The sequence below is a fragment of the Chroicocephalus ridibundus genome, chromosome 7 (genome assembly GCF_963924245.1).
Source record: "Chroicocephalus ridibundus chromosome 7, bChrRid1.1, whole genome shotgun sequence".
Taxonomy (NCBI): domain Eukaryota; kingdom Metazoa; phylum Chordata; class Aves; order Charadriiformes; family Laridae; genus Chroicocephalus; species Chroicocephalus ridibundus.
The window spans coordinates 6,134,084-6,147,759 of record NC_086290.1 but is presented as its reverse complement, the minus strand read 5'-3'; the positions used below and the strand labels follow the sequence as shown (position 1 = coordinate 6,147,759).

Sequence of the window (13,676 nt, the reverse complement as noted above, 5' to 3'; positions counted from 1 at the left end):
TTGCATTTAGCCATTTATTTATTTTAATACATACATAAATAAATAGCAAAACATTCAAAACACATTCTAATATCTTTAAACCATTTGCCAGTGAGATGAGGACAAACACTTTCAAAACATACATCTGGTTTCTGTATTTCACGTGGATGTTATAACTATAGCGAACCGCTTTATTTTGGTAGTAGGGGAGAGATGGCACGGTCCAAATTTTCCAACACTGCCTTCCTGTTGGTATTGCAGTATTTAATTGCATCTTTAAAAGACTTCACGTTATTTTCTCTCACAAGAAAAAATGCTGTTTATTTGATTCGTACACATTGAAATTGATGGCTCGCTTCTGCATTTCAAAAATCAGTCTGCACAACTGTTCTAAATAAGTGCTACTATTACGCCTGAAAACTTCAAATCATTCACTTTTCCCAGACTTCTTTAAGAATAAAATTCATTTTGTTTTAACTGATGACAACATTATATTATCAACAAAAAGAATTTTGGGTAATACAGTCTGAATTTAAAAGTAGCATTGTAACAACACCTCAAAGTGGGTAAGAGCAATAAATCCACAAATAACAGCTAATAGGTATTAAAATATTTCTTATAAGTATGTATGTGTAACAAAACCTGGAAATGTAAAAACTGAGTCGCACTTGATAAATGTGGTCAACACAAAACCTTCTGATTCTCATGGTGCACAGCAGTTCCAAATTTGAAGTTGTAAGATGTATAAATACAATGTAAACTGCAAACCAAACATGGAGGCATGTTAATGGAAACTGGGTCATGAAGGGAGTAATGTATAACTTTCAGTCATGTTAAGTGGTAAAGCAAAAAAAAACCAAAAAAAACCCCAAAACAGATCTCAGGTTTTATTTAAATAGGGAATAGGAAAACTTGATGCTGCCTTTTGCTGTTCTGCTACAATTTAATTATAGAAATAATCCGTTCAGTTAATCCATACAAATTTAAGTTAAAAGACCAGCTCTCACTATGAGCAAAACCAACCTGCATGGCTCCTCAACTAGCTAGAGTTAAGAAGCGAAAAGATCTGAGACGGAATGGACTCTTAACCTGGTTCACAGTTTATGCTGTATTTTGTTCACATCACTTCTGTTGTTGCTTTAAATAATTATACCTGTATGGCCTCTGATGCAAAGTAATGTCTATTTTTATGTCAAAAAGGTCTGTTTTGGTTACTTCCTGTTGGGGTCAGAAGACCAGGTCATATGAGGAGAGGCTGAGGGAGCTGGGCACGTTTAGCTTGGAGAAGAGGAGGCTGAGGGGAGACCTCATTGCCCTCTACAACTACCTGAAAGGAGGTTGTAGAGAGGTGGGTGTTGGCCTCTTCTCCCAAGTGAATAATGACAGGACCAGAGGAAATGGTCTGAAGCTGCGGCAGGGGAGGTTTAGATTAGATATCAGGAAGAATTACTTTACTGCAAGAGTGGTCAGGCACTGGAACAGCCTGCCCAGGGAGGTGGTTGAGTCACCATCCCTAGAGGTGTTTGAGAAACGTCTAGATGTGGCACTTCAGGGCATGCTCTGAAGGGCAGAGATTGTAGGTTGTTTGGTTGGACTCGACGATCTTAAGGGTCCTTTCCAACCATGAAGATTCTGTGATTCTGTGATATTGATAAGAACCTAATTCCTAACGAGGAATCATGAAGACTTAGTGAAATCGTTAAATGTTAAAGCAATAGAAAAGTCTGTATATAGATGTATCTTTAGGAGGAGAAGAGGAAAAAAAAAAAAAAAAAAAGATGAGAGCTTAAAATATTGGCAGCGTGAAGTATTAGAGAGTTGAATCTGGAAATGTAGCATTAAAAACCTTTTCATATAGCTCTATATTCAATCTGTGAGATAAATGCACGCTTCTTTCTGTTTTTAAAGTGCATTAGTGATTACAGAAATACAAATAAGATAAAACGCTCACCACAGTGCAATTCATCTACTCCATCCTCACAGTCTTTCTGCCCATCACAAAGCCAGGTGGTCAGAATACATCTTCCACTAGGACAACCAAAATAATTTTCTTCACATGTGGGTTTGTTTTGAACTGTGATAAAATAAAGAATGTAATGTAAAATGGTCTCTACTAGTATGATTAGGAGCCTAACACATTTCTGCTAAATTTCTGAACACTGATGGACAGCAAAGTGTTTATGTCTAAAAAGGCAAAAAAATACTATTTATATTATTTAATTGTGTTCATACAAATTAGAAAATAGTGATAGCTAAGCAGTTTAGGGAGCTGAAATACTTCACTTGCTTAGAGAAGAATCAGAGCACAGCTTCAAACTAAATTAAAAGGACCTATAGAGAAAAGTAGTTCAGTTTGCAGGTTTTGAGCTCAGGTAGGTCAACTTTGCTTGTTTTTTTTACACCTGATGAAGAAATTGCCCTTCTGATCTACCTGCCACTATCGACAAGATAACCTGAATGTGGCAGTCTTTTTGTCTTATTCACTGAGACAAACCACAATCCTAAATCACGCACTGACTGGCTACACCACCGGTGCTGGGGTCAAAAAATTAGACTTTGTCACAAATGAAAAAGTTCTTCTTCCTTGCCTTTTTTCTTTGTAGAGCATGAAAGTAATTTATAATTTGACTTTTATGAACGCTTAGAAAACACATGACATAAGCGCAAATATTAATCTAGTGAGTGGCACGGGTTATTTTCAAAATCTCAAGCAAGGTCTTTGCCTGGGAAAACCCAGGGAATATAAACTAGTGGTGAGCGCTGGAGATCACTGAAGCTCTCTACCAAGGTTTCTATTACTTCTTAAATGTACCGGGGCTATTCACCCTGGTTTTGGTTTCCCCCCCTCCTCTCTCTCTTAAAAAGAAAGTTAAAGTCATCATTTTTATGGCTTCAACTGTATGAATAGAAAAAAAGAATAAAGAAAGAAGTGGGATGTCTCTGATGACTGGGTAGATATTAAAGAGTGTCTATGTATAGCCATCCCAAAATTAATATTTTGCCTTAATTTTCTGTAAGAACAATGACACTGAACAAAGACTGTTACTGGGAATTATCATATTCATAATACAAACAACTCTCAAAAACTTAATGTGCCGAAGTTGGTCAGTTTTGAATGAAATGGCAAAGGAAATCACATGTAGGTTGAATTGGAATAGCATTCCTTCCAAGTAAAGGGAGGAATGATCCAGGCAATTAGTCACACATTAAAATGATGAAACTTTTTGGCACACATTTGAAAGGCAGAATAAAGTAATACAAATAAATGGACTATGGAATAAAATGCAACATTAGTTTACTTATGCAACATTACTTTACTGAAGCTATAGCATACTGCCCTCAGAATCTCCTTTGGTATGAAAAGTCCCCATATAAAAAAAGGAAATACAGTAAATCTGTTTTGAGGTCAGCGAAGCTTTATATACAGCAAATTCTAAAGAATTATTAGATAAACTGGAAAATATGGAAATTAGTATGAAAACTATAATCGAATAGGCATCTGGCTTATAGGGAGGATGAAAGTTCTTAATGTCAGGTTGACTGTTGTTAGTGCTGACGTTCTAGGTTCCTTCTGGAGCCTGGTAATACTTCCATCGATAACGCTGGCACAAAATGTATGAGACTTCTAACAGCACCTCTTGGTCACACAATGGTCTTATCACACAGAAAAACACAATATTAAATGGGAATAATCAGATGATGTTAATTACTAGGCTAGTAGAAAACAGGATGGTATTTAACAACATAAAATTAAAAGTTTTATTTTGACTAATTAATCAAATTTATTAATTAGTAAATATTTATTTTTGCTAAATAATAATTCTTAGAAGAAAGTGAGAGGTATTGGTCACAGGAAGATAATTACAATCTAGAGCTATTCAATTATGAAAACAAACATAAAAAAATTAAAATGCATTTTCACTGATGTAAGGCATATGTATGACTTCATCTGAGATACTGGATGGCGCTCCGGTATATTCAAGAGAATATTCTAGAGGTTGAGATGACTAAGATGACACAGACAGATATCCCTGTCTTGAAAGCGGGAATTCTAAAATGCCTTGGTTTATTTGCCATTGCAAGGAAAGAGTAAGGACATGATTACTGAAGGACGACAAGGTCCTTCTCAGCGTAAGACCAGCTGTAAACTGGAATACACATAGACTAGAAATTGAGAGTGAATGAAGTTCTAGAAGATGATAGCAATAACAGGAATACTATGAGCAAAAAATACCACTAATTTTTAATTCTATAGATTTTTGCATAAAAGCCTGAGGTGCAGGAAAGCAGATAACGGACTTGTTATCCCCAGAGTTTCTTCACTAGTGCACTGTTCTCACTTTGATCAGAATTTCATAGGATGGGCCTAACCCTACAAATATGTGTCAATAAACCTGTGTTCATTAAAGTATTCTCATTCTAAATACAGTTTATCGCTTCTTTATTTATAGGCATGTTTACATATTGTACTTAATATTCTCAAACTTAAATGAGAGGTTCTGAGTAATAAAGGAGCGAACACATAAATGCCACCCTTCATAGGTAAGAATTTAATATTGTGAATATTTCATTGGTTAACATTAGATATGGTACTAAATGTCTTAATGGTTGGGGTTAAGGATTGCATAAACCCTAAAAAAATCCTACAACCCCCCCAAAATCAGAAAATAGGTATTTATTCATAATACAGCTAAATATTTATACTTATTCAACATTAAGAGTTTGATTTTGTACAACACTTCAGAATTTAGGATAACCCAAATAACCTATGCAGTAACAGAAAGCAGATGCTAAAACCGTGATTACGAGATAATGAGCACTTCTTGAGACTGCAGAAGAGTCTTGCATAAAAGCACAATACCCCTGCACCAGGGATCTCTCCCTTCAGTGCTACTAGATAGCCTCAGAAGGCAAAACTGTTTAAACTTCAAAAACTTTATGTTATCTTCTGAAATTCGTTAACACTTCCTCCCGTCATTCTGATAAAAATTGCATCATAAACTCTCACGAAAGTAGAGGCTTTCCTTCAAATTTATACACACATGTATCTTGAAAATGTGTATTTCCAATGTGTTAATATTGTGCCTTCTCATGAAAAACTCTCAGGTAAGAAGTCAAAAAAACCAACTTTAAAAGCCAAATAAGTTTGCTCTTGTTTCTTCCACGTAAGATATTTGCCTCAGTTGTTCTTGTTATTGGTTCTTTGTCCATCTCTATTTTAATAAGTTTTTCATATGATTCATTTTCCAAGACACTAAGTTTGTGATTTTTTTATTTATTTTTTTTTTCTACATGTCATGAGGCTGTAATGTGTTTCCCATGGGAGAGCAGAAATAGACAGGGGAACCCTAGAAAAGCAACACAATCTCCATCTGTAAATACCTCTCCCTTTTCTGGAAGCCTGAAATCTCAGCACTGGGGCTGGGACTCAGGTGTACCGTGATCTCTTTGTACTGGCTGAAGAGCAGAACAATCACACAAGCAATAACCCTGGATTCTACCCTGTCAGCCTACTCAAAGTACCTCAACAAAATAAAAGAGAACATTAAAAAAGTAAACAAGAAAAGGAATACCATCCACTAAAGTAGTAGCTAATAAAAGTTCCCGAGTGATTGTGCTGAAGCTTGATGCGCTTGACATTTTAATGACTGATGTTTTACTTAAATAAAAATGATTGATGACAGACACAACCTTGAGGAAATAGAAAGTCAGACATTACAGTTTTCTTCAGAGAAATGCGTTAGTAGTTTGTAATAATTTGAGTAATCTAATGAAATACAAAATAAAGAGCGGTGAAAAAACCTGCATTCAGTGTTATATTTATCTCCATAAATAAAATAATAATATAATATAATAAATAGTATTGCCTGAATAAATATTTTACAACACAATTAGAAAAAAGACCAAAAAATACTAGAATACACTTTTTGAGAATCGTAATATTTTTTTCTTTTTTTCTTTTTCACAGTTACCTGGGCATTTTAGTTCATCTGTATAATCTCCACAGTCATTAGATCCATCACATATCCATTCTGGCAGTATACAAAGGGAAGTTGAATTACAGCTAATAAATCCTGAAGATTTTATTCCAAGTTTATAGAAATAAGCGCAGTTTGTATTATCTGGAAAGAGACAGTAAATAATAAATAAATAAATAAATAAATAAAACAGTAAAAGACTACAGGACACCTCATACAGACTGAGAGCCTTAGAGTTTGGTTTTCAGGTTTAGCTTGAGTTTGCACAGACCATGCAGCTGCTGGTATCCAACTAGTAATGAGTATGAATTAACTGCTGTATAACAAGGAATAATCACAGAACAGATGCTACAAAGAAGCACAAACACAAACTTACTGCAATTCTTTTCATCGGAAGCATCTGCACAATCAATGATCTGGTTGCACTGTGCTGATTTTCCAATGCAAATCCCATCTGCACAATGGAATTCTGTTGAGGCGCACGTTGAATCTGTAACATATGGTTATAAAAGATGTAAATTTGTGTACTAAACAGACTCTTCGGATGCATATTATATGTATTGTGTTTAAACCCTCTACCTTTTTAGGATGAGGTATTCAGAACACACTGTACCTTCCATAGTTAAAAATTCAGTAGAAACATAAGATCTAATCAACTTGAAAAAAATATTATTTTTTGAGACCAAAGTGTGTGTCTAGATAATTCAACTCAATTTGAGATAATCACCATGTGAGGAAGGAGGAAACAGTTTTGGGACCATCTTTGAATCTCTCATATTTCTTTCACGTAACAGCAGGTTGGGTTTTTTGCCTGTATGCTTTTTTCTCTACTCATATTCAGCTAAATGATTAAAATCCATGCAATGCTTTCAAAAAAATGCTAGTTACTACAGCTACATAGGTTTTAGCTATATATTGTGGAATAATTTCCCCTCCGGTCTTTCTGAATTGTAAGGAAGTATTTGTTTTGTCTACTAGCTAGACTTTATTCACTGGCTGATGCACAGATATAAATATTCATGTTTTAAGACATAAAAAGAAAAACAATTCTGATATAAAAAGGAGAACAATTCTGGTAAGTTTTGCAAAGGACACAAACATTGCCATGCATCTGAGAAGCAAAGAAATAGAACACTAGCTGCTTCAAAGAAGAAACGGTGCAGCAGATGCAGAGAAGAAATCACCCATCTTTTAACCCTTCCATCTGTAGTAGAGATTCTCATTACTTCACAGAAGAAGCAGAAAGTGTGTTTTTGGAGTTTTCCATAGCCAAAAGCACTCTCCTTCTAGAGGACTGCAGGTGCAAACCAAAACTGGTCTTCATAGCAATCCCAACATAGGGGTGCACCTGCTGGCTTTTGAATTCTAACGGAACAAACCCCAGCACCTGTGATTCCAACAAAGCTATATGCATTTTTCTAGCTACTTCTATTTAGATACTAAGTATTTACGGAGCAATATTCTGAAGTCACCTCGGAAGTAACTGGCATTTACCTTTACAGTCAGATTCATCAGAGTTATCACCACAGTCATTTGCACCATCACATACTTTGTTACTTGAAACACAGCGACGATTAGAACATGGCTTGAAACCCTTCCGACAGCCTCTGTTTTCTGGGAAGTACAAGCATATAATTTCATTTAGACACTTTTATTAAAACAAGACAAACATTCCAGAAAAACACTGGAAATGAAAATGCTTTTGAAGCTACGGGAAAATCTTCAGAAATTGTTCATTTATTCTCCAGTAGAAGAACTTGGGACTGATAAACACATAGAGAATAATAAATGAAAGCACAATGAGAAAGAACGAAATAACGACAAAAAAGAAAAAGGAAAGCCTAAGCCCCAATTTGCATTATCTCATAGTATAAAAGGCCCATGTGCTTTAAATGCACTTATTTAGACACACTTTTGTCAGGCATATGACAATTTTTGCATATAGCATCAGTAATTCTATCAAAGAGGACGAAACATACCAAATTTGCCTTAAACCAAGTCAGGAATAAATGGAGAGTAAAATAACAAAAAATATTATTGGAAAAATTTCTGAATTTGTGAATACCAATTCTGCAAGTGTTTTGCTCAAGTAGGTACACGATTGAAGAATGTACGAATTTTACATATGTTGATATGTTTGAAAATCAAGGAATTATTTATTAAAGTCCTAACCACTGTAGAAGTCATGCCACAATAATAAATGAATGATGTTCATTGGATTAGTTGATCAATAATAATGAGTCCAGCATCCTGTACTTCATCAGATTCAGAAAACAACAGACTGTATAAGACCTAGTACATGACAGAAGCGCAGTTCTTCCTGCTTTTTCCAATGTGTAGCCAAAAGTTCAGTACGGTTGATTTAAATCAGGCAAAATGTACACTGTCACGCTACAAATTAATATAACCTTCATCAAATTATGTGGCGAATCCACGGAAAGGCAAATTGTTGGATCTTGCAATTATGGTTTTTCAGTACTGTAGAATAAAGTCTAAAATAGTTTTAGCAGCTCAGTAAACCTCAAACCTATACTGACATATCAGATAACTTCTCTGCAATAACAAGAAAGAGTATTTTGAGATTCCTCACCAGCTACAACTTTCTTATTTATTCCCAGATCGCTTTCTCTATATTCCTTCATCCTACTCTCCTCTCCTAACCAAGTAAAAGAAACTACGTGCAATCTTAATCTTTCTCACATGAACTGTGAATGAAATAAATGACTAAAATTAATAGTAGAGACAAACAGGTTTAATCCATATAAGAACATAGCTGACTGGGGTTTTTTGGTGGTGGTTTTTTGCTTTTTTAAATTACCTCTTATGTCTAAGCAAGATACACACATAAACACAAATATGTAGACGTACTTAGTAAGGAAACCCAAGAAGGAATTCACAGACATAAGTAATTTACTTTTCAGTGATTTAAAGCTGTCACTTGTAATTCAAGGGCTTTTCCCCCCTGGTAACTAGAAGTATTTTGTATATTCCATATTCTTATTTCCTTTTCTGACGTGGGTTTTTTCAGATTCAAACAAACAAACCTCCTTAGTTGTCTACATGTATTATCTGATGGAATGTTGTTATTAGCTTTACATGACACGATCAAAGCAATTATCACATAGAAGTTTGAAAGCTAATGGGGCATAAATTGAAGATGAAAGAAGAAAAAAACATTACGAAGTATCAGTTGCTATACTCAGAGGGTTGATGTTAATTTCTTTAAGGAATAAAAAAGGAGAGTGCTATTCCATTTCTTTTTTTTTCAGCATCAACCTTGTAGTTGGACTCCATGATCCTTATGGGTCCCTTCCAATTTGAGATAGTCCGTGATTCTATTAAAATGGCAGAAGCAAACTCCCGGAATTAAAGTAGACAGTTTCATAAAACTATCGAGCTGGCAGGTATAAACATAATAGGTGGGTTTGAAACAACGTGAAATTGTTCATATGGGAAACAGAAGAGATACCAAGGCTGCGATATGAATATCCAGAAAAAAGGAAAAGCCAAGAGTTACAGGCACACAGGCAAGAAGGAGATTTCACTTAATACGCAGGATACGTGAGTTCTCTAAGGCGACTCAGTGACTTAGGAAAATTATTTGAACACTAGCATTTTAGATACTGCAGCAGGCAAACTCAGTTGGACACCAAAAACCTGGAAGTGACGCAGTTAGTGATTATCAGGTCAAAAAGAAAGAGAAAGATAGAATCTTTTGGGAAAAATGTGAAAGTAAAGAGTAGACACCCTTGGGTCTAACTTGTTGCAAGATGGAGACTGATTGGTGTGAAGAATAATGATATTATAAACAAACAGAAAACCGGGTGGAAAGATTTCTATTACACAGCCATTTTTGCATTTTATAATACTGCTATTTTGGTGTTTTCTATTCACAATCAGAGAGAATCTTATTAAATATGGAAAACTAAATCAAAATTGCTAAATTAAAGCTGAAAATACCAATTTTTCATCTTTGAAAAAGTAGCTAGCTGTGGGGTTTTGTAGTTTTGTTTTAGAGACAGAAATATGAGAATATTTAAGATGCTTTTTAAAAATATCAGTCAGCTAATATATGAAGTTTGTAAGGAAATAAGTCATTCTATCCATATAATGTCAAGGTTTTTTTAATGTGTAAGTTGGCATTTTCTTGCTGTGCGTCTTGGTGAGCAGTTGGTATGAACACAAGTAGAAAAGTCTCTGAGGAACCAATGTAAGCGCGTATAACCAAGATAGGAATGTGAAGGTGAAAAGTCTGGAAATGCTTACCACAGTAGAAAAGCTTCTCATCAGACTTGTCCTTACAGTGGGCAACGCCATCACAAGTCAGCTGATAATCAATGCATTCACCATTTCCACATTCAAACTCAGAATAAATGTTGCAAGTAGAATTTTTAGCTAAAAATAAAACATATTAACATGTAATTTTTAATACCTTCAACACTCAGTGAAAATGAGAAAAACGTTGGCTGCATTTAAAATATTTCCTACAGAGTTTTTGAAAACCTAAGTACAAAAAAATCCCACCATGGCATCAGAATTTAAGAGCTTCTAGAGAGCGGTGGCCTGTAAGAGCGCTATGCTTCTCTGTACATTTGTTGATATTATGCAGGACTGAAGACAGATATCTAAATAGCCAAAAGATTTTCAGCAATGTTATGTTGGAGTTCCCGACCAAGGTAAGGGAGCCTGTAAAAGAAAAATACACAGCCGAATATCCTTGAAGGAACACGCAGTGAAGCAGCTTAAAGGCAGTGATTCTGATGAGATGGTGACTTTGTAACTGCTGTGCTCGGGTGTCCTCTACCCTCTACGTGCCTCTCCACGGCCCCAGATTGTATGCAACTGTTCCTTAATAGATGTTTAAAAAAATCCCTTCAACACAACACTTACCACTTACTTAGCAGTTAATTTGAACTCTCAACTCTGTTTTGTGGCACTGTGCAGCTGCTCAGTGCGTACACAGGTCCCAGCATCAATGAACCACGTCCAGCATTGAAGATACAGCCTAACACCCGATGAAGAAAACCTGCTGTTTCTACTTATTTTTATTCACAAAAAAAAATCACTGGAAGACATGTAAATTTTTTGTGTTCTCACTTTCTCCGAGTGGATGTTTTATCTGTTATTTTAGAAGAGACCAAGATGTACATTTAAATTTTTTACTCCTGATTTCTCTTGCATATAGATTTTTTTATTAGTTCAGTTAGAAAGTATCACAAAATTTACACAGAAAAATTTGGTCATGAACTTCATGATAGTACATACGCTGGCTTCATGTGTATGTTTCTAAACAAAATATCAAATCAGAGAGAAAGGAGAAATATATAGGACAACTCAAGAGAAAGAATAGGGAAAAGATACCTAATTATTATGCTTTTTTCTTATTTCCATTAGAATTAGTTCAGGATAAATTCAGGAGAACCAATGTCCACTATATGCAAAAGTAAAGCCAATACAAATTGAAAATAGTTCTTGATTGTATTCAAACATGAAGAAAAATATAAATGTGAAAATATATATTCCGCAAAAGGTGGGATCTGATCTTGAATATGATTTACACAGTCCTTTAAATTTTAATCAAGTTTATTGCAGGAATTATTTTTTCTCTCTTTTCCCCCCATTTTTTAGCATAGCAAGAACTTAGATCTTAGGAAAAGTCATTCTCAGTTACACTTGTAGTTCATCTAGTTCAGCATCTTAGACTGCAATCTTTAGAGAAAGATGGGGGGCAGGGGGGAATCAAAATGTATGTGTAGTATAATCTGCCCTCAGTTAAAGTCTGGAAACCCTTGCGGAGATTCCTTCAAGCCCCAACTTTCAGAAACAAAGACTTTTAATCCCTTTCAAAACTGTTTCTTTGATTAGAAATAAGTAGTCCGGGTAGTCTTATTAGCCATATAATCATCCAATCCCTCTGAATTTTACTGAAGCTTTGGCTCAAGAATCTTGACTGGCAGTAAGTTATACAGTCTAATTACACTTTGAAAGGACAATTAATTCCTTTTCTCAGTTGGAATTGCTAACTTTCAATTTTATTGAGTATCCCTTTCAACTGCGATACGAAGAAAGAAAACTATTGATCTCCCAGCTAAACTATAAAGTCCACGTTGTTTCCATCCTTCCTGTGCTTGTCAACCCCAACATTTAATGTCTTAAGTCTTTTTTTTTTTTTTAAACTAATAACTCAGACCAATATTTCCTGCAAACTTTCTACAATACCTTAGAAGATGGAATCTTACACCATGGCCTAGATGAGGACTTAAACATAGTTTTACCTAACAGCAATTTTAAGTTTTAATGATTTTGGAAAATATAAATGCCATATGACATTATAAAATAAATGATGGAATCTCACTACCACAATAGCAGTTACATTTTTCACCTTGGTTGTGTTTTTTCAACCTCTTTGAGATGTCAGAAGCCATCTTTCTCTCCCACCACCAAACAAACCAGGACTTTTATTGCATTCATGCAGCAAGTTTAAATCATTACATGAAATTAATATTGTCTATTATATTTAATGAAGGTAAAATGAGGATCAGTGAAAGATTTGTCTCCTTACTGCTCCAGACATTGACAATTCCAGCTCTTCTTTGTATTTTCTCTGATTCTAACTAATCTAGGAAGCTGAAATGTTTATGATTGTGCTGGTTTTGGCTGGGATAGAGTTAATTTTCTTCGTAGCAGCTAGTATGGGTCTATGCTTTGGGTTTGTGCAGAAAACAATGTCGATAACACAGGGATGTTTCCATTATTGCTGAGCAGTGCTCACATAGAGTCAAGGCCTTTTCTGCCCCTCACACCCCCCACCAGCGAGTAGGCTGGGGGTGCAAAAGAAACTGGGAAGGACACAGCCAGGACAGCTGACCCCAACTGACCAAAGGAATGTTCCATGCCGTGTGATGTCATGCTGCATGTATAGAGCTGGGGAGGAGGATGGTGGGCAGACATTTGGAGTTACGGTGTTTGTCTTCCCAGGTCACCGTTATGTGTGATGGAGCCCTGCTTTCCTGGAGATGCCTTATTAGGCTCTTGAGGAGCAACAGGCTACCACAGAAGAGTCTGAAGCAGGTAAACTGTCCAAGCTTCTAGCAGGATGGTAAGTCTTGCTAAATCATATACAAAAACTATATATATTTTTTCTTGAATGTTATAGTGTCTCTCTACTGTTACGATTGAAAACAAAAATGGTTTAGAGAAGGCAGGTGGGTCAAAGCTATGAAACTGAAGCAGCAGAACTGGCACGCTTGGCAGACAGATATGGAAGTGGAGAGCTTGGTCTAAGAGGTGGGATTTCTGCCCCACAGAGGTAAAGGTCCAATAAACCACCAGAATTTAGAAGGGGTCTCTAACTGTGACAGAAGAGCTGTAATACAATGACATTAACAAAGACGTAAGGAAGTGCATGCTTTCCCCCCAGCTTTCTTTCCATTCCAAATCGAGCCAGCTACACTTGTTGAGGGGAGAAGCACCAAGTCATGTTCCACATTATGAATCATCCCTGAGGAAACAGCCCAAAGCCTTCCAGTTTCCACTCAGGCTAAGGCATAGCATTTACAAAATGACAGGGACTTTCTCCAAATGATTAGAAAAGCAGAAGACTGCAGGGTATGTATATACATCGCACCCTTCCAAATTACCAGCACATACTTCCATGTTCATAAACATCAATTCTGTGCGGGGATAGTGTGATCTAAAGAAGCAGCAATGGACGACCAT

The 13,676-nt window shown here is 35.8% G+C and overlaps 1 protein-coding gene across 1 annotated transcript in view; it reads right to left on the bottom strand.

Moving 5' to 3' along the window:
- LRP1B (LDL receptor related protein 1B) overlaps positions 1-13,676 on the bottom strand; it is a 744,151-nt gene that overhangs the window by 132,364 nt on the left and 598,111 nt on the right. The window contains exons 46-50 of the mRNA XM_063341107.1: positions 10,224-10,352; positions 7,452-7,571; positions 6,334-6,447; positions 5,952-6,101; positions 1,931-2,053 (exon numbers count right to left, since the gene is read on the bottom strand). Coding sequence (XP_063197177.1) covers positions 1,931-2,053; positions 5,952-6,101; positions 6,334-6,447; positions 7,452-7,571; positions 10,224-10,352 — 636 coding nt within the window. The remainder of the gene's footprint in view (positions 1-1,930; positions 2,054-5,951; positions 6,102-6,333; positions 6,448-7,451; positions 7,572-10,223; positions 10,353-13,676) is intronic.